At 41.4% G+C, this 25722-nt stretch overlaps 1 protein-coding gene across 2 annotated transcripts in view; it reads right to left on the bottom strand.

Annotated features, from left to right (window-relative positions):
* SLC44A1 (solute carrier family 44 member 1) overlaps window positions 1-25722 on the bottom strand; it is a 1740232-nt gene that overhangs the window by 961669 nt on the left and 752841 nt on the right. For both annotated transcript variants that reach the window (XM_044061029.1, XM_044061030.1), the window contains exon 7: window positions 3797-3886. In XM_044061029.1, coding sequence (XP_043916964.1) covers window positions 3797-3886 — 90 coding nt within the window. The remainder of the gene's footprint in view (window positions 1-3796; window positions 3887-25722) is intronic.

Here is a 25722-nt window from a genome sequence, read left to right as displayed (position 1 = left end):
CAAGGCTTTCTTTAGTTATGTTAGGAACCTGGGTGGGAATTCCCAGATATGCTCAGAATTAGTCCAAAATGACAAAAAATACACCAAACCCACACACACTGCCAACATTCTAGCTGACAGGTTCAGCACAAACTCCCCCCCCTTCCCCACCAAAAGGGCAAATATCTATCCCAGAAGAGTGCTGCCCCCCCTGACATCTCAGATGCTCAGGCAAGAGCCGCCCTCTCAAAAGCAAAAAACACAGCATCAATGGGACCAGACGGTGTCCCGGGCTGCGTCCTACATGAACTCCAAGAAGAACTAAACCCAAACATAAAACTACTGTTCAATCTCAGCCTTACTACAGGATATGTACCCAAAGAGTGGTGTACAGCAACAGTGGTCCCTCTACACAAAGGTGGTGCCTCAACGGATCCTGGAAACTATCGCCCCATAAGCCTGACTAGCTTGGTCTGCAAAGCTATGGAAAGGATCATCATGGACCTCATAAATAAAGATATTGGGAACCTCCTACAGACACTGGATCCTACCCAGTTCGGCTTTGTTAAGGGCAGATCCTGCCTCTTAAACCTGGTCAATTTCTTTGAAACCGTCACCAAGGCCATTGACGAGGGTAAGGTGGTCCACACAGCCTACCTGGACCTCGCAAAAGCCTTCGATACAATACCCTACTCGGGCATTATAGATAAGCTCACCAGCTTAAATATAAACCCCTATGTCACTAGATGGGTTGCAAACTGGCTCAAGGACAGAACCCACATGGTTAGAATTGCTGGAACCATGTCAGACTCCAAACCAGTTACAAGTGGCGTCCCACAAGGCTCAGTCCTGGGACCTCTCTTGTTCGGTATATATTTCTCAGAGGTACAGGCCAACACGGAAGGACTGTGGCTGACCAAGTTCGCAGATGACTGCAAACTGGGCGCCATAATCGACTCTCCAGCCGACACAAGCATCCCACAAAAGGGCCTCATAGAAACAGACAACTGGTGCCAGAGTCATGGCCTCAAGCTAAACGCAAAAAATGTATAGTCATCCCCTTCGGCAAAAACAAAGTGCCCACAAATTACCACATAGATGGTAATCCATTAAGTACGGAAGAAGTAATTAGGGACCTGGGGACCCAAGTTGATAGCAATCTCTCATTCGACAACCACGTGGCCAAAGTGGTTAGAAAATCATTTTATATAGCCCACCTAATCATGAAGGGATTCACATCTAGATCAGGGGAGGTCATCGTGCCTCTTTTCTCATCCCTCATCAGGCCCATAATTGAGTACAATGCCCCTTTTTGGATGTACCTTACCAGACACCTGCAGCAACTGGAAAGACCCCAAAAGTACCTCACCAAGAGGATCAAAGGGCTCAAACAGATGCCATATGCTGCCCGGTTAAAGAAACTCCAGCTCTACTCAGTGGCATACCGCCTGCTCAGAGGCGATCTGTGCCTGACGTATAAAGCCATGTCCAACCCGGAATTAATGGACATGCTGCACCTCAGAAAATCCAAATACCATCGAGCTACGCGCTCGAGAGACTTGAACCTCAGCACTAAAATAAAAAGGACATGCTGGAGGGACAGATTCATTACCCAGAGGCTCCCTTCACTCTGGAATAAAATCCCAGTCCAGGTTAGGCAGAGTCCCTCATTGACTCTCTTCAAGAGGTATCTTGATGAGTGGATGGGAGATCGTAGATTTACTCCGGGTATCACTTCTGTGTCACTGTTAGACAGATGCACAGTATACTAACCTCGAAAAAGGGCATAGCAAAATTCATTTTAAAATGGGTGGCAAAAGCCAAACACACTCTGGCTAGGCTTGTAAATGCCCTAGGGCAGATAGCCTAGTATGAACCTATGAACCTATGAACAGCCAGGCCAAGAAGGGAGTACACTGGCTGGACGTTCAGATCACAATCTGCTATAGAGCCCCCTAAGGTTATTACTGCAGCACTGAACCTTACAATAAAGATAATTCTATACAAAACAAGGATGGTGGTAGTTTCGGTCTCTGAACACTTTATTAAAGGCTCAATTTTCTGTTTAAGGATTTGAAAAAGGGCGTGAATAAAAGAACAAAAGTAATGATTTCAAGAAATCTGGAGGCAATGATAGGAAACATCTCAGGAGGAAACGCTATATGGATGGGGAAAAAAACTTGAGACAAAAGATTAAGGAGTGCAACAACAACTTAGTATATACAGATGGTAGGAAGAACCTGTTCAAAAGAATAATGAAAAAGATTTTTTTAAGAGAAACCACTGGAAAGGAAAGTAGATGAAAATACTACAAAATCAATAACTGAAAAAAGACTATCAGTATACAAACTTATTTTATTTGCATTTACTTAGTCTTTCATGACCAGATTAGTCCCACTAGGCTAGTAGCCTCTTTTCAGGGGAGACCTGGACATAACATGATGGAAGGACATGCAAACCAGATATGAAAGGAAAAGAATATGTAGAAAGAGTTATGTTTGGAATGGATGTGAAAACTCTTATATTATACAACGACCCCCCCCCCATTAATATTCCAAAACGTGCATGCTGATTGGTCAGCGTGCATGTTGTAAATCAGACTTATACTAATGGAAAAAGGTCCAGTCGCCCGGACTTTCCCCACTAGTATAAGTCTTTTTTTACAGAAACGGAGAACGCAAGATTCTCCATTGCTTTTTAGACACTGTCTCGCTATGTTAAAGGAGTTTAACATAGCGAGACAGCTTTAAAAAAAGTAACTGAGATCTTCCTTTCTCCGTTGCTTTTTTTAAAGCTGTCTCGCTATGTTAAACTCCTTTAACATAGCGAGACACTTTGTAAAAAGCAACGGAGATCTTGCTTTCTCCGTTGCTTCCACCCACAGCTCTGATGTACTGCGTAAGCATACGCATGCGCAGTACATCAGAACTGCCGCAGAATACCAGACAGCTGCGGAAGGGCAGTACGGGGGCATTATACAATGCCATTATTTAAGAAAAGTAAGTATATTTTTTCTTAAATAATGTCATTGTATAATAGCAATAACCCACTTCTGGGTGTGGGTAATGCTGGATTTACCCACGGATGCCTTTGTTTGGCCACTCGGGCTTCGCCCTCATGACCAAACCACACCAACCGTGAGTAAATTCAGCATTACCCACACCCAGGCATGAGTTACTGCTTAAATATTTACCATGTGCTTGTCCCAACATTAGGAATGGTTTGTGCTATACTGACGTTTCTTTTCAATAAACACTCATATGAGAAAGTTATTTTCTGTGAATGGAAAATGTAATGGAACAATAAAAAGGCATGTGATCTCCTGTGGCATTCTGCTGCTTCAGCAGGAATCTACAAATTTATTCTTCCAATGACACAAGACAGTCCGAAATAGCATTTGAGATAGGTCATGTATCAGTCAAATGCATTCACCCACATTTTTATATGTACATATATCATAGAGTTCCATGTCAGATGCAATATTTACACACCAGAAATGATGTAATGGTATACAGCAAACAAATGATGGTAACACTTTTCAAACACAAAGAAGTCACCTCAAAGGAAAACTAGTGAGAAAAAATGTAAAAAGACAAACAGAAAATGTTAAGGAAGGAATGAATAGTGGGTGGAAGTAACAACGCTAGTTTTTCCAGTACACAAGGAGCAGGGAAAGTGGCGATAGTAATAAGTCATTTAACATCTGTACTACTAGCTCCACTAATACACTACAGTGTAAAAATGTATGCGTTAACAGTGATGAATCATTAAAATTAATAAGAACTCCCCTCCCCCAATTAAGTCCCAATGAACTCACCAAGAGATCCCAAAATAGCAAGGATTGTTAAGATCCAAACTAGAACTCGAGATATGTATCTGATCACCACCATCAGTATCATAGACAGACCTGTAAGAAAAAATAAAATATAACAGCTTACAATGCGAATAATAAAATATAACAGCTTACATGAGAGGGATGCAATCTTTAGAAAAAAAGAACATTAATCCCTCCTAATGGCACAGCAATCTATTGTTGTTAAACAGCATTTATTAAACATAGTTACAGAATTAAAACTAATTTATCTTAACCCAGTTTCTTCATATACAATACCCAAGGATGAAATCTTACAGCACATATTTTATGAATAATTCTCAGCACAGTGTTATTCATAAAACCAACAGTACTGGATTCTAACACAATTTGAACACAGAATGATACCCATGTGCAGCTACTGTACTAAAACTATTCTTTGTTTTCTGTAAACAAGCTTCCTGAGGGGGGCCAGCCCTGCTGTAAAGGCTTGGACTTTAAAGGAAAACTGCAAACTCCAATCACCTTTAACTCTTCCAAATGATATGTGTGCCCTTCTAGTAACAACCTGGTTTTACTTTGCATGTTTATCTTACCATGAAATATGAATACAAATAGCAGAGAGTAGTGGATATAACAAATACAAAAAAGGTAAAAGATGCTTTCCAATCCAGGACACTGAAGTGAACTTCTAAATATGAGCCAGGTGAAAAAAGCTCAACTTCACACCTTAGCAAAAGACTGTACAGGAAGGCAGCTTGACACACTAGAAAGTACAACACAATCCTGTAATTTAGCTGACTGGAAGTGTCTTAAAATTACAAAGATTGGTAGCATACATTTAAAACATTAAAGCTAGACAGCAGGTCTGTGAAAAACAATAACACTCAAATGTAATGACTGAAAAAGCACTGTCAATACACATGAATGTAGAAACAAAGCACATGAGACTGTGCAGTCCAAACTGTATCACATTCAAGGAAGTATGGGAGTGGGGGCAGTGCATTCTGGGAGAAAGGACTAACTAAAAAAACAAATTGTTGCAAGTCTGGCAGTCCACACCAGGCTACTTAACTATGTAATCAAATTCAAACACAATACTAACCATCTAGAGTGACAGACTGGTTAGCGATGCATAAAATATCAAGAAAAGAAGAAATAAATCATACATACTCAACATATTTTTTTTAAATTCAACATACCATTTGATCTGTTATGTGGTTCTCAGTTTTGCTGACTGATGGGATTTTCTTTCTTGCAACCTCCAAATAATCATTTTTTTTCTCTTCCATAAATCCATTCCTGTGCTCAGGAACATGCAAGCCACCTCCTGACACAAGCCAAGCCATCATCTACCAGTCCAGGAGAATGTATCTAGCCAGTCTACCCTTACCCACAGAGTTAGTTTGAGGTTAAGACAAGAAACACAAACATACATACTTGCCTATTTATAAGGAACTCAACATCAGCATCTGGAAGAAGGGGCCATCCAAAGTTAGGGGACTGCCTCAGAAATAAACTAACATGACTACATACATACGTTCCTAACTTATCAGATGAAATACAACAGAACACCCCCCTAATGGGTTCTTGACCGGTTTCATCATCTCCACAAATCATTATTCTGTTAAAAAAAAATAATCTTACATTCATGGGCACCCACTTGTCTAAGCCAATGCATGCCCTAACATTACAACTAGGACACAAAAGTGTGTCTCCTGGAGCCTGACAGTTTGCATCTTGCCAGAAGTAAGCACTTTTATGCAAGTCAAGAAATAACAATGAGGATTTGACAACTACATTGTTGATAGGCAGCAAACAAAGTACATGCTTGCATGACTTGCACAAACAACAGTCAAGGCTGGTGGAAGAGAGATACAGTCAAAGAGGTTGTAGAGGGATATTTGTGGTCCATCAAAGTGCGTTCTCTCACAGACCAACTGATTTCACTAGCAGCTACCTGACATCAATGACTCATTGATACACCTCTACTTGGACTGAATATGAATTAGTACCCATCAATGTGGCAAAAGCCCAAGAACCCAAATAAGACCAGACCTCCTGGGTTGCTGTCAAATAACTCTCAGTGAAGGTGATCCCAAAGTCTAAGTGGCCATGTGGCATAGATCTATGTAATGGACACATTTCTTGACCCACTTCTCTAGTGCTGTGAGGCCTGACTACAACATTTGCAAGTTGGTGATTAGCTGTTTTCTGGCAAAGACAATGCAGGCAGCAAACTACTTGGAAAGTGCCTGTTTGGCAAAAGTTCTTTTCTCACTGATGCATGGTAAATAAGCAAATGGTTCCTTCTTTCTAACAAGTCACCCACTTCAGTTAACACCTAATCAGTGCAGAGTCAGAATAAAAAGAGCCCTCCCCCTATCCCCAATTTTTGCCCCACCAACAAAGAAAGACAGACAGACTTCTACAGGGTCAGTTCCAAAACCATCCTTAGAAAATGCAAGTTCATCCTGAAGGAACCCTGTCTTTGTGAAACACCACCATTGTCCCCGACAGAGAAATATGAAGTATCAAAATCTTAACTCAGAAATTATGGCCTGCAGAAAAAGCTTAAACGTGAATGAGTCAACAAACTCAAATAGCAGACAGACAAGCCCATCAACCATAAATTTAAAATTACAAGACTGGGAAGTTTTCTTTGAAGGGGGACAAATACAGCACTCATTTATGGAACTGCTTAATTAGGTGGTACTGGTCCACAACCCTACACTTTATAAGGTCAAGAGGTGCAAATGCAGCTGCAGCTGACATGTACCCCGACAGTGGAATAATTGAGGCACTAATCATACAGATGTTCAACATAAGTCAGAATCAAATGCATACTTTTTATTTATTTTATTCACAAGTTTATAAATCCAGACTAGGTAGTAAAGAATAACATTATACCAAAACAGAAAAAAATCCACTTAAAAGGTACAGATCTGCCAAATGACATGCTTTTTAGCAGCCTCATTAGCAGCTAACACCCTAGTTGATGCATCTGCCAGAATCAAAGGGTTTCTAACATAAGTCAAACCGTGATGGTGATGATGAGCTAGCTGTCACTTCAACTATTTGGGATATCTCATGCTTGGACTGGGACAGAGATTCCTGTATCACAATGGAAACTACAGCCTGACAACCAAGCATTTCTTGACCATCAAAGACAACAAATTTTGATCTTTCCTCCCTAAATTTTGCAATGAGATTTAGAATTAGCAGGAATGTTGGAAAAGTACACATGGGAAACTCTTGTACAACATGTAACAGAATATATCTACAGCTGCATCCACCTTCCACTACTGAGTGCTGAATGGAGCAGAAGAGAGGGAGGACTGTTTTTGCCAAAATGAGCTCAAATGTCTGGAGTCTTCACTTCTATAACACCCTGATGAGGCATAACCTCAGAATCTGTAGCTCCATGATGGAGTTGCCAGATAGTCTATCAGTTTTTTTTTTTTTTTTTTTTTGTTTAACCAAAAAATAAGAACTACTGATAGACATATTCCCTTGTCTATGGTTCCATGATATAGTACAATATGAACACAGTCTCACAATGAACTCTTTTTTTCTGACCAGATTGGTAAAAACCCTGTTAGCAAGCTCTGTCCTCAAGGTCATCAGGACCAGAAAGACTGTCCTCAACTCAAACTGGTTGACGAGAGACCCATTCCCAGGGGAACCACTTTCCCGGTGTCTCCTTTGAGAGTAGGTGAGTTCCCTAACCAACAAGTGAATAATCCATCATAATCTGGAATGGGCTTGGCTCCAGGAAGGCCACCACCAGAAGTCTTCCAACAATTTATGATGTCCCATCACAATAACTAGAATATCAAAAGCACACATTGGAGGAAATGTTTCCAAAAAATCCCTGGATAGGGCTACAAGAAGCCGGTCATTCAGGTCAGGGAAAACATGGCGATCCTTCACTTACAAGGCTTCAGACACCATTGCTAAAATCTTGGTAAAGGCTCTTAGGGCTGAAGAAACCCAAATGGCAAGACAGTCTCCTAAACATGACTCCTATCTGAAGCAGGAATATCCCGTGTAAACCTCAAATATTCTCAATTATATAACCTGTAGAAGGAAAGGCACTAGTCCCAGCAAGATGAACATCTGAAACATCTGAAAGCAAATTAAACAGAAGTGGAAACTGATGGCGCTGAGATCAAAAACTGGACAGGAGTTGCTCTTCTGCAAGAGGGACAAAAGAGGTAGCTCTGACCTTTTCCAAAATTTCTATGGTATTTGTAGACCTTTTCTGTAGCAGACTCAGGACTTGTCTCAAGAATGCCACTGAAATAGACTGGGCTAGCAGTCTTGCATTTTAACAGACTACTACTAATGGATACATTTAGCTCTATTTTCACCCTCTCTCCCCTCCTACATTTCCAGATCACATACCCACATCTACACTCCCTTTCAAATCTCCCATTAACAAGTCCTGAAGTCACTAAATTATAGACCCACAAGTCAGACCAGCCTTATCTGTAAGGCTATAGAAGGCATCATTACGGAAAACAAGGACATAGGTAACCAAATTCTCAACCCTAGCCAGTTTGGATTTAAGGACCAATCTTGCCTACTTAACTTGGTTGACTTCTTTTGAGAAGCTTACTGAAGCAATGGGTAAGGACAAATTATAGCTAGACCTCACGTTCAACACAATCCTATTGTAATCCCTATGTATCTCATTGGAGAGCAAATTCTCTCAGAAATCAAACCCAGGAAATTAGGATGGGCTGCTCTGCCTCCTCCAAAAGACCTGTCACTAGTGGTGTACTCCAGGGTTCAGTCCTTGGACGTTTCTTCTTTGGTATTTACTTCCTGGAGGTCAAACTGCTGTTAAGGGTTTATCGCTCATCAAATCTGCACAGAACTGTAAACTCCCCAGAGTATTCAGAGATCCTCCAAGAGGGCCCTTCCCAAAACAATAACTGGTGTCAAACCCACAGACTAAAACTAAATGCCAAGAAATGTATTACAGTATCCTTTAGCAAGAAAACTCCTCCTGTAACTCAGACTGACAACATACCCCTAAAAAAATGATCTAGTGATTAAGGATCTGAGAACAAACTGTCTTAGATCACCACATATCCAATACTGTAATTAAGGCCTTCATTGTACAGCTTATTTATGGTGTCTAGGTCCAGGGATGTGATCATTTCCACTGTAGACTTAGGCCACTCATTAAGTACAATGCCCCCTTCATTATGTACCTGTAAAACATTTGACAAACAGGAAGCCCACAATGTTTTCTTCCTACGAAAATCAACAGTCTAAATCATAAAAACTATGTAGGGCGTCTCAAAGACTTGCTTCTCTTCTCAGTGTCTTATAGGCTACTAAATGGCAATCTCTGCCTATAGTACAGGGCCTCAATGGACCCTATCCTATCAGACCTACGGCACATTCCCCAAGTCCAATGGGAACATAAATGCTGCTCAGAGATCTCGGTCTCTTTTGCAACATAAACTGGACATGTTAAGAGGGTTAGACATGTATCCAGAGAATACCACTTTTTTTGGAATAGTCTTCCTCTTCACTTAAAGCAATGAAATCTGGCAAAAGGAAGAATAACTACAAATTCACCCCTGGTATAGCATCCTTGTCACCCATAGATACCAGCAACATGTAAATGTTCTGCAGGTCTCTGGGATATTCTTAAAAAATATGCTTACTTAAAATATAAAAGCTAAAAAAGTCATATGAATGCATGACTAGGATTCAAAAGATCCTCAAAGATCAACAGCCTAGTAACTACCTATGACATCAATACAATAAAAAAAAAAATGAAACTTGCATTTGTTGAAAGGTCCATAAAGAAAAAATAGTATTTTTTGCAGGGGGAAGCTCCCATACAGGAAGCTTAGCTTCCAACATCCCTGCTACTTATATATATTACTAACTCCAACATGGGGAAAGGGCAAACACCTTCAAGAAAAAAGAAAACACAGCATCTGCAGCTCTGCCCTGTGAAAATAACTGCATGCATAACTGATGAGTTGCACACAACTTACCCCAAGTTTAAAATGAAAGAGAATAAACATCATACACATGGGCACAACTAGCTATATGCAACAGCATACAGATTTTAGAATAAGTTATTTTGTGTACTAAAATGTGCTAGAATTTAAATCAGAAAGTAACTGAAAAATTAATTTTCATCAGAATAGAAAGCCTTGTTGGATTCGTTTTTGTTTTTACTCCTTAAGGCTGGCATTTGAAGATTATTTTTCAATAATGATAATGTATGCAAGAGGTTGGGGAGGTACACTTAGGATAACGGAGACTAAATTTTAGAAGCTGGCATACAACTGTAAAATTCCTAACCTTTCCCATGTATAGAGGAGGTTTCTTCCTCTTCCAGAGTCTGTTGGGCTCAGCAGAAGAAGTGAAGGATAGAGGTTACAGACCTGTCACTGAAGTGGGGCGGTCCATTTCATGATATCAAGCAGTTGCAGCCCAGATTGGCTGAAGTGAAAATACAGTTGTGTACACTTACCATAAATGCAGATGTTAGAGTGTATTCACTGTTGCAGTCCTAACATATGGGTTATCTGGCTCCCGGTATCCGTCAGCCGGCCCGAATACCAGAGTCCTTGGTATATGACGTCGGTTGTAAACTGATCTCAGAACGCCAGTTATTAAGGGAGGCGATCGATGACATTTCCTCAGTTTTTCTTGCCTTAACTGTCAGGATCCCCCAAAAGAAGGCCAATTCAGGAAGGAAACAGCCTGGAAAAAAGCCATCCAAAAATAACATAAGTAGTCTGTGCCTTAGGAAAAAAGGGGGAATGGAGGGTGGGAAAACAGGACTGCAACAGTGAATACACTCGAACATCTACATTTATGGTAAGTGTACACAACTGTGCTATGTTCTTCGTGTTTCACTGTTGCAGTCTTAACATATGGGTTGATTCCCAAAGCCCAGGAAGAAAACAAAAGGGGGGAGGAAGAATCACAGATTAAGGATTGGTAAGGAGGCCTTGCAAAACTGCACAGGCAAAACCACCCCTAGACTTAGAAAACAAAGATAGGTTGTAATGCTTTGTGAAAGTATGGACAGAAGACCAAGTGGCTGCTTCTAGAATGTCCTTAGTAGGCACACCTCTCAAAAAAAGCAGCAGATGTAGAGGCTGCTCTAGCAGAATGGGTCCTAATACCCTGGGGGGACCTTTCCATGCTGCAGGTAACAAAAGTGAATACAATGAGCAATCCATTTGGAGATTGTTTGTTTGGAACTAGCTTTACCCTGAGCCCCAGGAGCAAAACTAACCAACTGCTGAGACTTCCGAAAGGGTTTAGTCCTATTTAAGTAAAATCTCAACTGTTCTTTGTGCACATCAAGGGAGTGCAGAATCCTTTCCCTTTTATTCTGGAAGTTGTTGAAGAATGTAGGCAGACTGGTTAAGTCTCAGACTGGAAACCACCTTTGGCATAAAGGAGGGATTAGTTCTCAGAGAAACCCAGTCTGTATGAAAAATAATGAAAGGTTCTATTGCTATTTAGGCTTGCAGCTCCGAAACCCTTCTGGCGGAAGTAACAGCCAAAAGAAAGGCAGTCTTCCATGAAAGAAACTTTAAGTCTGCAGAGGCAGCAGGTTCAAAGGGAGGAAGAGTAAGCTTCTCCAGGACAAAGTTAAGATCCCAAGCAGGAGTAGGAGCTCTTCTGGGAGGTCTAAGATTGCTAGCTCCCCTCAGGAACTGTTTCATCAGAGGGTGAGAAAAAAAATTGGTTGCTCAAAAGAACAATGAGCAGAAATTGCTGAAGCATGAATCTTAATTGAAGAAAAAGGAAAGTCCACCGTTCAGCAAACCTGCTAGATAATTAAGAATGAGGGAAACAGAAGGTTGGGAAGACTCTTCTCCTTTAGCCTGCATCCAAGAGCAACATCTCTTACATTTACCTACATAGGATTTCCTGGTGCTAGGCCTCCTGGCCTCATGAAGAATTTCAACCACCTGCTGGGAAAGATTTAAACTATTAGCCAGGCAGTTAAATGCAGAGTTTGAAGATGAGGATGAAGAAACTTTCCCCCTTCCTGAACCAACAGATCTGGTACCAGGGGAAGATGCCAAGGCTGAGCCTGGGAAAGGCTGCGAAGAGTGGGATACTAATGCTGTCTGGGCCAATCTGGTGGTATAAGAATAGACTTTGGATTTTCATCCCTTATCTTTAGCAGCACTCTGGGCAGAAGAGGCATGGGGGGGAAGGCATAAATTGAGAGTTGGGTCCAAGGGAAGGACAAAGCATCCACTTTCCATGCTTTGTCGTGAAACCCCCTGGTGCAGAAGGTTGGAAGGAGATAATCTGTGTGAAAGGAGAAAAGATCCACCTGAGGAGTGCCCGAATGCTGAGTGATGCGATAGAAAATGATCTTGTTCAGTTGCCACTTGTGAGGATCCAGAACATGCCCGCTCAATTGATCCACCAAAGAGTTTAGCCTCCCTGGAAGATACTGGGCTATGAGATGTATGCCCATGGAAGCTGCAAGGACTATAGCTTCATGCTGTGCCTGCACAAAGGGTAAGAGTGAGTCCCCCCCTGCTTGTTGAAGTACCACATATGACTGTGGTATTGTCTGTCCTGATCAGAAGAGTCTCAGGGTTGACTAGGTCCTTGAAAGCCAGCAAGGCCTGCTGCACTGCCATCAATTATTTTAAGTTTATATACAGATGACTCTGTTGGGTGCTCTAAATCCCTTGTATGTCCCTGCCTTCCAGATGTGCCCCCCCCCCTTGCATAATCTGAGGCGTCTGCGGTGAGAGTCTGGCTGGCAGGTGGTGGGCGGAAAGGCAGACCCTTGTTCTGAGAACAGGCTGTTGCCCACCAGAGAAACTCCAGTTGTAGACAGGGAATAAGGGGAAGAATCAAGTCTAACTCCTGTGTGTGTTGACACCAAAGGTTCTTGAGGTACCATTGAAGTTTTCTCATATGCAGCCTTGCATATGGGATCATCAGGATACATGAAGCCATGAACCTCAGTGCTTGCAGGAATTGCCTTGCAGAGAGCTGGGTCATGCTTGCCAAGTTCTTGAAATAAGCTGACAGATCTTGTTGTTTGTCTTGAGGGAGGAATACCATCTGGGTGGCTGTATTCAGACACGCTCCCAGGAAAACAATCTCCCTTGTAGGAACCAACTTTGACTTCTCATTGAGAGTGTAACCCAAAGAAGTGAGAATGTTCTTCACCTGGTTCAAGGCTCCCGAGAGCACCCCAGCACTACCAGGCTATACCTCATACCATGCTTTTCGGCCCCAAAACTTGGACCGTACTACAAAAGGAGGGGTAGTATCAATATTCGTCAAAGATACCCACACCTCCAGGTTGGTGGCACAGCACAAAGCATCAGAGACTATCCATGTGCAACTAACAGTGGGTAAAACTGCCTTCCAGTTTATAGCCTGCTACAGACCACCCTCCCAAACCCAGGAACCCCACTTGGCCTTCCTGAGAACACTGGAAAATATGAAGGTCTCTCCAAACACCATTACATTGGGCGACTTCAACTACCCAAACATAGATTGGGAGCATTACTCTAGCTCCAACACCCTAGCCCAAAGGTTCCTAGAATTTATAAACTCAAATGCTATGGAACAACTTGTTACCACTCCGACAAGAGAGGAAAACATACTGGACCTGATCATCACCAACATGGGGACTCTATGCTCCAGACCAGAAGTGTATCCATCACTGGTAAGATCAGACCATAAACTAATCTCACTGGATATTCACATCCTGACTCCACCCCCTGCCCTGAAAACCACAGTGAAAAACTTCTCTAAAGCAAATTTCACACTCATCAAAACCGAGGTGGAATCCTTCAAAGCCCCCGGGCCTGTGAAAAATATGGCCCAGACCGCAGAATCCTTTATAAACGCATTCTATGAACACCTTCAGGAATGCATGGATCATGCAATCCCAAATAAAACCAAGACCCAATCCTCCAAAGGCAGACGTCCTGTCTAGTGGACCCCAGCCATAAACAAACTATACAATAGAAGGAGGAAGCTACTACATCATGATAGAGCAAAATCCCAAAAAGGGAAGGCATCTCTGATCAGTATTAGCAAAAAACTACGGGCACTCATAAAATCGTCTAAGGCCAGCTTCGAGAGAAAAATTGCACAGGACACTAAGGATAATCACAAGGCTTTCTTTAGTTATGTTAGGAACCTGGGTGGGAATTCCCAGATATGCTCAGAATTAGTCCAAAATGACAAAAAATACACCGAACCCACAGACATTGCCAACATCCTAGCTGACAGGTTCAGCGCAAACTCCCCACCAAAAGGGCAAATATTTATCCCAGCAGAGTGCTGCCCCCCTGACATCTCAGATGCTCAGGTAAGAAATGCCCTCTCCAAAGCAAAAAAAACACAGCATCAATGGGACCAGACGGTGTCCCGGGCTGCGTCCTACATGAAGTCCAAGAAGAGCTAAACCCAAACATAAAACTACTGTTCAATCTCAGCCTTACTACTGGATATGTACCCAAAGAGTGGCGTACAGCAACAGTGGTCCCTCTCCACAAAGATGGTGCCTCAACGGATCCTGGAAACTATCGCCCCATAAGCCTGACTAGCTTGGTCTGCAAAGCAATGGAAAGGATCATCATGGACCTCATAAATAAAGATATTGGGGACCTACAGACACTGGATCCTACCCAGTTCGGCTTTGTTAAGGGCAGATCCTGCCTCTTAAACCTGGTTGATTTCTTTGAAACAGTCACCAAGGCCACTGACGAGGGGAAGGTGGTCCACACAGCCTACCTGGACCTCGCAAAAGCCTTCGATACAATACCTCACTCGGGCATTATAGATAAGCTCACCAGCTTAAATATAAACCCCTATGTCACTAGATGGGTTGCAAACTGGCTCAAGGACAGAACCCACATGGTTAGAATTGCTGGAGCCATGTCAGACTCCAAACCAGTTACAAGTGGCGTCCCCAAGGCTCAGTCCTGGGACCTCTCTTGTTCGGTATATATTTCTCGGAGGTACAGGCCAACACGGAAGGACTGTGGCTGACTAAGTTCGCAGATGACTGCAAACTGGGCACCATAATCGACTCTCCAGCCGACACAAGCATCCTCCAAAAGGGCCTCATAGAAACAGACAACTGGTGCCAGAGCCATGGCCTCAAGCTAAACGCCAAAAAGTGTATAGTCATCCCCTTTGGCAAAAACAAAGTGCCCACAAATTACCACATAGGTGGTAATCCATTAAGTACAGAAGAAGTAATTAGGGACCTGGGGACCCAAGTTGATAGCAATCTCTCATTTGACAACCACATGGCCAAAGTGGTTAGAAAATCATTTTATATAGCCCACCTAATCATGAAGGAATTCACATCTAGATCAGTGGAGGTCATCGTGCCTCTTTACTCATCCCTCATCAGGCCCATAATTGAGTACAATGCCCCTTTTTGGATGTACCTTACCAGACACCTGCAGCAACTGGAAAGACCCCAAAAGTACCTCACCAAGAGGATCAAAGGGCTCAAACAGATGCCATATGCTGCCCGGTTAAAGAAACTCCAGCTCTACTCAGTGGCATACCGCCTGCTCAGAGGTGATCTGTGCCTGACGTATAAAGCCATGTCCAACCCGGAATTAATGGACATGCTGCACCTCAGAAAATCCAAATCCCACCGAGCTACGGCCGAGAGACTTGAACCTCAGCACTGAAATAAATAGGACATGCTGGAGGGACAGATTCATAACCCAGAGGCTCCCTTCACTCTGGAATAAAATCCCAGTCCAGGTTAGGCAGAGTCCCTCATTGACTCTCTTCATGAGGAATCTTGATGAGTGGATGGGAGATCGTAGGTTTACCCCGGGTATCACTTCTGTGTCACTGTTAGACAGAGGCACAGTATACTAACCTCGAAAAAGGGCATAGCAAAATTAATTTAAAATGGGTGGCGAAAGCCAAACACACTCTGGCTAGGCTTATAAATGCCCTAGGGCAGATAGCCTAGTATGAACCTATGAACAAAATCCAAATCCTTTTTTAACTGTTCTGGAGAGTTTGCTTGAATGAGACAGTCGTCCAGGTAAGGATAAATGTGAATGCTCCTCTGCCTGCAAAAAGCAATGGCTGGTGCCAGGCACTTTGTGAAAACTCTGGGAGCAGTAGATAAGCCAAAGGGCAGCGCAGAGAACTGGAAGTGTTGCTCCCCAGCCCTGAAAGGAAGAAACTGCCTGCAACTTTCCCTTATTGGGATGTGCAGATAAGCCTCCTTGATCCTTCTAACAAACAGCTGTAGAGGAGGCTCAACAAAGAACTCTTCATGCTGCTTCAGCTAGACCTCCATAAGGCATTTTGGGGGGTGGGTGAGTGAGCTGAAGGAATACAGTAAGGGCTTGAGACCAGTGTAAACTGTTTCCCATGAGCCTGAAGGCCTCTCCAAAGGTACAAAGGAGGGGGTAAGAAAAGTCATCCATAGGGGAACTCACTAGTCTTACCAGCTAAGAGAAAACAGGCCGGTGCAGTCGTGCAGTGGTAGTGCTGTTGCCTCACAGTAGGAGGTTCTCCGGTTTGATTCTTGGCTGGGGAGCCTTCCGTGTAGAGTCTTCATGTCCTCCCCTGCGTTCATGTGGGTTTCCTCCAGGTGCTCTGGTTTCCCCCCACACTCAAAGACATGCATCTGAGGCGTTTCTCCCCAGGCCTCCGCTGAAAACTGGCTTTGTTCCAAGTTGGACTTTCCCAGTAAACAAATGTTAAATAAATAATAAAATAACAGATTCCTATGACTCTTCACAGAAGCCAAACTGTGAGGTAGTCCTGTGCTTCTCACCATCAGCAAGTAAGATCAGACTTAGTACAGCACAAAGACAAGAAAGGAAGGAACATGTTGGATACAGGAAAATGGAGCCTGACACTGCAGTAGCCAAATGCAGCACATGTTGGGGAGAGACACGGCTTGCCTTCGGTCCAAACTCCTGAATAGTGCAATACTGCATGCTCAACTCAAGCTGCCAAAAAAAAAAAAAAAAAAAAACAATGTCTACCTGATGTTTAAAACTTGTAAACAGAGTCCAGTTGCCATATGACACATAGGAACTTCTCATCTGGGGCCAGCTGTCCCAAATGGTCTGGGGATGCTATCCCAAAAGAGAACATCTTGACCCCAAGTACTATCAATCTGACTTGGTGAATCCAACTGCTTTCATAGGTCAAGCTGACCAATCTTAAGTTCCAGCCAATCAGCCAAGGGCAGTCTCCACATTTCTGACATCAATTTCAGAAGTAAAATGCCTTAACCTTAAGAATCATCTGAGTCCTTTTAAAGAGAGGATATTGTCATCTAGAAAAGGATGGTCTGAAGTTCATAGATCGTGACAGCAGAAGCAAGAACCAAAAAAACAACCAAAAATAAAAACAAAATGACTACTGGAAGGCAAATATTACACCCACCAACTATCACACTCGAATGGAGAAAAGGCAATCCTGACATTCTTGAAGTGCAAATATCCAAGCTGAAGAGAAGTGCAACTCCTTTAAAGAACTGCTTGACCAGCCAGTAGTGGGCAAAATCCTGCCTTCCCAAGATCATAATGGGAAAATGTGCCAAAGAAGAGATACCCTGTCAATGTAATAACCACATCCCAAATCATAAAGATGACTGAAATGTACCAGATCAACTACAGGCAGAATAAGGTGGCATAAGACACAACCATCCAAACAGAGAACCTCTTCTGTCAAGGAAAAGGCTTACAAACAGTATATGATAAATGGTCTGGTAGATGCAAGTTATAAATAAAGGGCTAAATTCTAAGTTGGTTCTAGCTGACAAACTAAGCAGGAGGTGGGGAATCTTGGATTTTATTGGCCTAACTTTACTACCATGGGACTGAGAAATTAAAGCTATATCTTTGGACTTTCAGTATGGCACAGATTGACTGGGTCATTCCCTGTACAGTTCTGCTCACCTAGCTGATTTAAATTAAGATTTTGTCAGTTTTAAAAGGCTCTGGTTGTTGGGATCAGTTTAGTTGTACAAGCTTTAACAGAACTGTATGAATGACGAAACAAGGAAAGAAAAAATGATTTTGGGATATTAAAAAAGATCCCATTACTATGGCTAATACAGCAGAGACCAGCACAGGACACACGGACTGCTAAAGAGGTCATAATAAAGGACTTTTTTTGGGAGGGGAGGTCAGAAGAATGATTCTGAAGCTGCAGAATTACATTAAAGAAAATGACAAGACATTAAATGAAATCACAGAAGTGGTCAACCAGCATTCAGAACTTGACTCAAGACAATAAATTTTTGTTCCACTTCTGCTTCATTCTTTACGGCTATCCCAGTAGCAACGTCCATCACTGGTTATACAAACCTATCCTACTGCCCCTAGACTTTCTCTGTTCTAAGGCTGGGGCTGGCACAGAACCCAAAAGTGTCTTGTGGGGGCCAGGCTGTTGACTGCTTCCAGTGGGGGGATTTTTTTTTTATTTATTATCTACCCTTTTGGTACCCCCACTGCATTAGTCTGTTACATCTGTGGGCACCTCCCTGCTGGAACGCCCAGATAAACATCACACTCCACCACCCCCTTTCTCCACCCCCCGAAATGGGCGCTCCCATCCCTCAATGCCAGTCCCTTAGATGCCACAGCCACTAATCAAAACCTGGGTCATCATGGCCGTAATTAGGGCTTTATCCCTGTATGCCATGGTGCTGGGAAGACAATGATATTCTTAAGACAAGAGATGCAGTGGATGTGGCAAGAAAAGACTTTATGGAAATAGTGTTAGCTGACAACACGAAGAGACCTAGGAGAAAGAATGCAAGTATTATTGGAAATATAGAATATCTGGAAGGGACAGACTGTAAAGCACTCAAAGAAATGTTCTGCTCAGTGGACTGAGATACTAAGGGTACATAGAATAGCTTGGATCCTGTCTAGGATGTCAAACAGGAACCCAAGGCCTATAACAATTCACTTTCAAACTTTTCAATTTTCAGTAAGGGCTTGTTCATAAATATGGAAAAAGATGTTAAGGTCACTTATCCTGATAACTCAGTTTTCCTCAGTGTAAAAGCAAAGCAAACTGAAATGGCTGATGGCTGCACTACAGACTCCTCTACCCAGCCACAATCACAATTTCCTTCACAGAAGCAGCAACACACTTTTCCACACCAAAGGAAGCAAATTCCCCACTGGAGAAGACAGACTTTGGCAGGAAGAGATGCCAAGAGAGTCAACCTTCAGAAGCTAGTACATGAAGAGTAGAGAATGCCTAGGGGGGTGAAGGAAGGACAAAAGTACTTTCCCCCACTCTTCAGAAAAGACAAAGCTCTTCCATAAAGGCTGCACTTCATACAAAAACAGCAACAGTAAAGGGGAGGGGAAGGCATGGTGCAATGACTGGCCTATTTATTTAGGTAAGCTGCTGTATAAAGACATAATACAGAGGTGTACTCATAATACAGAGGTGTACTCTATGATCTGACTGTTTTACACCTTATCATCAACTGCAAAAAAGCTGCAGATGTTTTTAGCATGGACTAAACTGATTTGCAAAATTGGATCCTGGTCTAAATAAGGGCCATTTTTTATCTGTTTTTCTTTAGGGAGGATCTGCCTTGTTTCTCACTGCTCTATGAATATTGGAGGTAAGTACTTAACTACAGAGTGAGTTTAAAATACACCATACCATTATGAGGGGACTTTAATTATTCTACTCCATAATGGTTACCTTTTTATCAGCATATAAAGGTTACTCTTTTATTAATATTCTTTACTGGGTACTGACTTGAGAAAAGTACAAGCAGTTACGTGAAGGTGGTGCTCTTGTAACATTACTCAACAATCAGTCTTTAGCTGGCAACCAGTTTTTCCTCTAAAGCATGAGGCACCCAGATGCAATCAGTAAGACTGAATGCTAACTTTTAAGTGACTGAGAGGAACTGTACCCACATTGTTTCAAGTTGAGTTTCTGCAAGTTGTAGTGCACTTATCAAATTACAGCGGTTGGAAAGATTTTCAATTAAAGTGATTTTAACTAAACTGGTTAAGAATTATAAGACTCTCGAAAAACCTGTTCAGTGAATTTTTAATCCACTTTGTGTACATGATCATATGGGTTAACAGGGTTGACTTTTCATTTTAGGACTCTATGCTTTTACTAATAAGCATCACATTCTGGGAAACATGGGAAAATATGCTTAGCTTGACACTTGAATGTACGAATACTGATAGATGCAGTTTACATTATCACATAACTCTTGCATAGGTAATGCTAATGCAATTATAAGTAAAATTAAAGAGAATGAGAATTTAAAGAAGTGGAGCCTGGCATCACTGAAGGATGGAAGGGGAAAAGCTTTTGCTTCCATGTTGCATAGAACTTGCACCCAAACAGTGGGTGGTGAGGAAGGCAACAAAAATTGACATTAAAATAGTGCAAGCATTCCCCACCTTGGAAGACTGCGAATTCACATATATAGTTTTATTTCTGTATTTTTTATTTTAGTTTTAGGGTCTAAGTTAATGACTTCAACATTTTTTATTTAATTTTAAGAATGGGCTGACACAACTAGATATAAATAGATCTATGGTGCTGTTATGCAACATGAGGCACACATATTTATGGGATAGGATTCATTAAGGCATAGTTACTCAGAGGACTGAAAGGGAAAAGGCTTAGTAGAGTTGCATAAGCAAACTTACCATAACTGTAGATGTTTGATTACATGACTTTTGAAGTAACATCTAGCTATACATGGCATATCTTACCAAGGATAGATGTCTGGGCCAGTACACAAAAGCTTATTTGAGTGAATTCCTTGCTCCTGTACAACCACTGGTGCATGACTATCATAGTATAAAGGGAGACATACAAGTGCAAAATGTCAGCGCTTTCTTGCCCCCATCTTAAGGAAACTATACTTGTACACCTATGTCAGAGCAGAAAAAGGGAAACCCCAGCCCAGCCAAAGGAGAGAATGCGAGAAGGATACATATTATAAATAGGATAAATATATAAATAAAAATATACGGGTGGTGGTAGGAAGGTGTTAGTACTACAAAAGTGATCTATTCCAACATCTGCTTTTATGGTAACATTCCTTAAACAGCTTTACTATGTTCATCATTAGATCACTGTTGCAGTAGTTTCTAGCTATTATGGGAATATTGCCAAAACTTGGATATGAAAGGAAGATAAAGCAGAACCAGAATCCAGGAGGCCAAGAAGAACAGGTTTAGTAAAAGCAGTTTTGGCCCTGAAAAAAGTCAGTTTTGTAATGTTTAGTGTACAGTAATGGCCAAGTTGCTTTTGCTAGAATAGCTCTAGAGTCTACCCCTTTCCAAAAGTAACCACAACTATGGTGAAATAGACTCAATTAACTGAAGGAGAGTCTTTCTGTGATGGGAGTAACAAAACTGAATAGAAACTGACAAATATTTCCAAACAGCCATCTGTTTAAAACCTAGAAATCTCTTTCTTTCCCTCAGCACAGCTAAAGAGCTTGTTAGAATTTCTGAAGTCCTTAGTCCTGTTCACACAGTATCCGAGTTGTCTGTTAACATCCAAAGTATGAAGAATACTTTCTTCTGTTTTCATGTTCAGGAAAGAACACAAGGAGATGGGCAGACTGATTTAATGTAAACTCAGATTACTTTGGGAATAAATGTATTGCTTGTTTTTAAGGTTATACTGTCCTTGTGGAAGATGAGGAATAATTGGACAGACATAACAGCATGCAACAGAAACTCTTTCAGCTAAAGTCAGAGCAGTGAGCAAAAGTCTTATATGTTAAGAATTTCAAGTCAGCCTGAAAAGCTGGTTCAAAAGGTGGAAGGGTTAGCGCTTCTGGAACAAAGTTAAGATCCTAGGAGACGCCCGTTTTCTATGTGGATGAACATGCAACACCCCTTTGAGACATTGCTTTACTTTGAACAGGGAAGATTCAGTGGCAGACAGCAGAAATGGTTGCTAGATGTATCTTGATAAAAGCATAAGACTGACCCAATTTGAGAAATTCACACAGATACTAAAGAGCAAGAGGGAACTCTGCTGTGGATGGTTCCTCAACTTTCCTGTGACACCAACTAGAAAACCTCTTCTACTTTGCAGAATATAATTTTCTAGTGACAATTTTTAACATTTATTGTATACTATCTGAAAAAACGTGGCTAAACAGGATCAAAAACTTGTTTTCCAGAAAGTCAAATGTAGGTCCTTGTAGGTTAGCGTAGATCACTGATCCCCATCCTTGGTGAGTAGGTCCACTCTGAAATATTTTGTGGTAACTGCCTTTGCTCAGTTCCATAATACTGGCGAACCAATGTCTGGGCCAATAGGGAGATACCAAAATATACATACCTGGAAAGTCCTTCTTTATCTTTAGAATACAAGTTATCAGTGGAAAGGGGAAGAAGGTAAAAGAAAAGGTATACTCCCATTCCATGGGGGAAAAATATATTTTTTCCAGGCCTTTCTGCAAGGTGCACTAGTACAGAACTTCTCTCTCTCTATTTGGGGAATTACAAGTGGACAATCTCCAGGAAGATGTCTGGATGTAACATCCATGCAGAAGGGTCTGACCTGGATATGCGCAAAATGCCTGCTTCACAGTTGAACTCTGGTGGAATATAGGTTGCCTGAATGGAGAGACTATTTTTTTTTCCCAGGCTAGTCTGCATAAGTAGTAAGACCTGGATCTCCCCTATTTGTGTGTCTCATCACGGTAGTGTTGTCTGTAATCATCAGATGATGCCCCGGAATCTACACTTCATGTAAGGCTCTTAATGCATTTATCAAGACCATCATCTCTGTGAGATTTACATGTTTCTTTTTGAAATGTGGGTCCCAAGTTCCCCAAACATTGATCCCCTTGGACTCGGACACCCAGGCAATATCTGAAATGCCTGTCATCACAAATTGGGAAGTGGTGGGATAGGAAGGGGAAGACCTGGTTTGAGATGGTCCGGCTCAAGAGTTCCTTATTGTCAAAACCCAATACTGCTAGAGGAAAGGTGAGAGAATGTAGGTGCTGTGTCCCAAATGATCTGAGGAACCACTTAATCTTCTTCATATGTAGCTTGGCTAGGGGAACCATGAAGGACAGTTGATTCTATACAGCCTTGATCCTGAGGTAATCTCTCACTGTATTTATACACTGGTCAAACAGATCCAGGAACTGAAGATTTTAATGACACACCTTTTCAGGCAGAATATATGCCATCATGTGGGATGTGTCCAGCATACACCCAAGAAAAGTCAACCTGTGAGCAGGTCACTAGAGAAGAATTTTCCAGGCTGAATTTGAATCCTAGACTTTGAAACAGATTTATTGTGGAATGGAAGATTCTGTCTCCACACCACGATCTCCAAGGGACCATAGGGACGTCCTTGGTGAGACTCAAAAGCTTATTGGGCAGCTTTCGCAACCTGTGGATTTGCTGACTCCCATTAGTTCAAAACTGGTTACCGTTCTGTGCTCATCTCTTCCGGGTAACCAGCAAGCGTTATGTAATGGTGAATGCTTGACGGGAGCTGTTGGAACTATTACTGACACTAACGACGAAAACGGAATTAATAGACCTAAGGAGAAGGATTCGCTTAATATTTTAGACACCCCTCAAATACTTTCTACGCGAAGTGAGAATGGTGTTACTAGGGCTGATAGCAATGGAAATAATGGAACTAATGGAAAGGTTTCTAATCAAAGGAAAAAAGGTGACTTTAATTATTTAAAAGCGGCATCAGGGACTCAACACAGAAGAAATTTCTCTGAATGGCTCAATACCAATTTTGATATTAATTTTGACATGGGTGTGAATAACGCTGTTAATAACAGCAAGGTTAATAATGATACATATAGAAATAACATTAACAAATTAGCCGTGCTGGGGAAATTTAAGGCTCTCAAAATTGACGAGTACCTAGGGTGGTGCTTGAGAAGGGGCATTGTCCCCAAAGGGTTGAGTGTGTTTAAATTCCCCAACAACATTGACAACAGTTCTGTTTTTAATAATGATCTTGTGGAGATTTTTAACAGATGTGGGCTCGATGTAGTCAAAATTGTCATTAAACATAATGAAATTAAAATGGATGAACTCACCACTGTTACAGAGCATTTAAATAACTGTATTATCAATGACTTATTACATACTGTTGAAGAGGAGAAAAGTAAATATTTTGCTATGATGGACAAGATAGATGAGTTATGTTTAGTTAATATTAATAGGAAGATTAAGAAACTGAACAGGGATATTTTGGAGTATAAAGAAAGGCAATGCTACCCGGCACCTAGGAAAAATAGTAAAAACAGTAAGGGTTGGGAGAGGAATGAAGTGAATGCTGAGTTTGGAGATATTGTAGATGAAGAAGAGGTGGTTGATGTGGTCAGCCAATTGGACCCTTTAGAATATCCCCCTCTCCGACGTTCAGAAAGGTTAATGAACCAGAAGGCCCCTCAATATTATTATCAAGCTCAGAGGGGAGGAAGGGGAGGGGGACATCGAAGGATGATAAAACAGCAATTTCACTAATACCAAAGTCACTAATTCATGACGAAGTTTTAGATAAATTATTAGGAAGTGACCTTAATGTGAGAGGTTTGGATGAAATCACTAGTGAAAATAATGTATTCACATATAGGAATTACAACATTTTCAACTATACTAGCATTGAATTAACTTTTGACCATTTTAGTTTACTTTCTAGAGGTTTTAAATTTATGCCATACAAAAATTGTGATATTACCAGACTTTTATTGGATTTTAAAATGTTCATTAGACAACTTAATTTGGAAGTTATGTTTCAGGGACAAGCTAAAATGGACACACAGATCTGCCCAAGACGTAAAAGTGAATACAGTCCACCTATACACCCCCAAATGAAGAATTTCGGGGTTATAGTGGAAAAGGAACTAAGAAAGGTTGTAGGCAAAACCAAAAAGTACAACTTAAATACAAACGAGAGAAGTATATTAGGTGAACTTCAGCAAAATTTACAGATTAGGGTTATGAAACCTGACAAGGGAGGGGGCACGGTACTTATGGACCAGGTGATCTACGAAGGGAAAATGAATGAAATTCTGGGAGACCATTCTACTTGCAACATGGTTTCCAAAAATGAGATCCCTGTGGCTTACAAGAAGCTAGAAGTAGCCCTTAATGATTTGTTGTTGGAAGGATTAACATAGAAACATTTAGATTTTTACATGTATCCCAACCCAGGATACCCACTATGTTTGGGATCCCTAAGATTCATAAAAAAGACTAATCCCCCTCTCAGACCTATAGTGTCGGCTGAAGGTTCCAAAACTATGCCAATAGCAAAATTCTTAGATGTGAAGTTGAAAAAAATTTGGAACATGGAGAAAACAGTCTTGAAAGACTCTTGGGAATTCCTTCAGGGTATTGATATGAACATGACCGATGACAATACCATTTTTGGAACAGTGGATATCAAAGATCTATTCACAGTTATTCCCAAAGAAGAGGGGCTAGCTTGGCTTGAAGCTGCTCTGGTGGATAGAACCAGAATTTCCAGTGATGATTTGCAGGTTATTCTTAACCTTATGGACATGGTTTTGAAAAATAATTTTATTTACTATGGTGGTGAATATTTCCACCAGGTAAGGGGGTAGCTATGGGTGCTAACTGTGCACCCACTTATGATAACATCATTCTAGCCTGGTGGGAAAAGCAATATATTTTTAATTCTAGATTCTGTGACTGTTAGATTTTATACAGATGCTTTTTGGATGATATTTGTATTTTCTGGAATGATTCAAAAGAGAAATCATTGGAATTTTTGGAGTATCTTAACACTACCACATCCTTTTTACAATTTACTAGTAAAATTTCTTTTGATAAGGTTGATTTTTTGGATGCGAGTATTATCAAAATAAACGGTGGTATTAAGTCAAAAGTTTTCCGAAAGGGGACTTTCTCCAA

This window comes from Protopterus annectens, chromosome 2.part0 (genome assembly GCF_019279795.1).
Source record: "Protopterus annectens isolate FY-2018-M chromosome 2.part0, PAN1.0, whole genome shotgun sequence".
NCBI lineage: Eukaryota > Metazoa > Chordata > Ceratodontiformes > Protopteridae > Protopterus > Protopterus annectens.
This window is presented reverse-complemented; position numbering and strand designations above follow the sequence as displayed.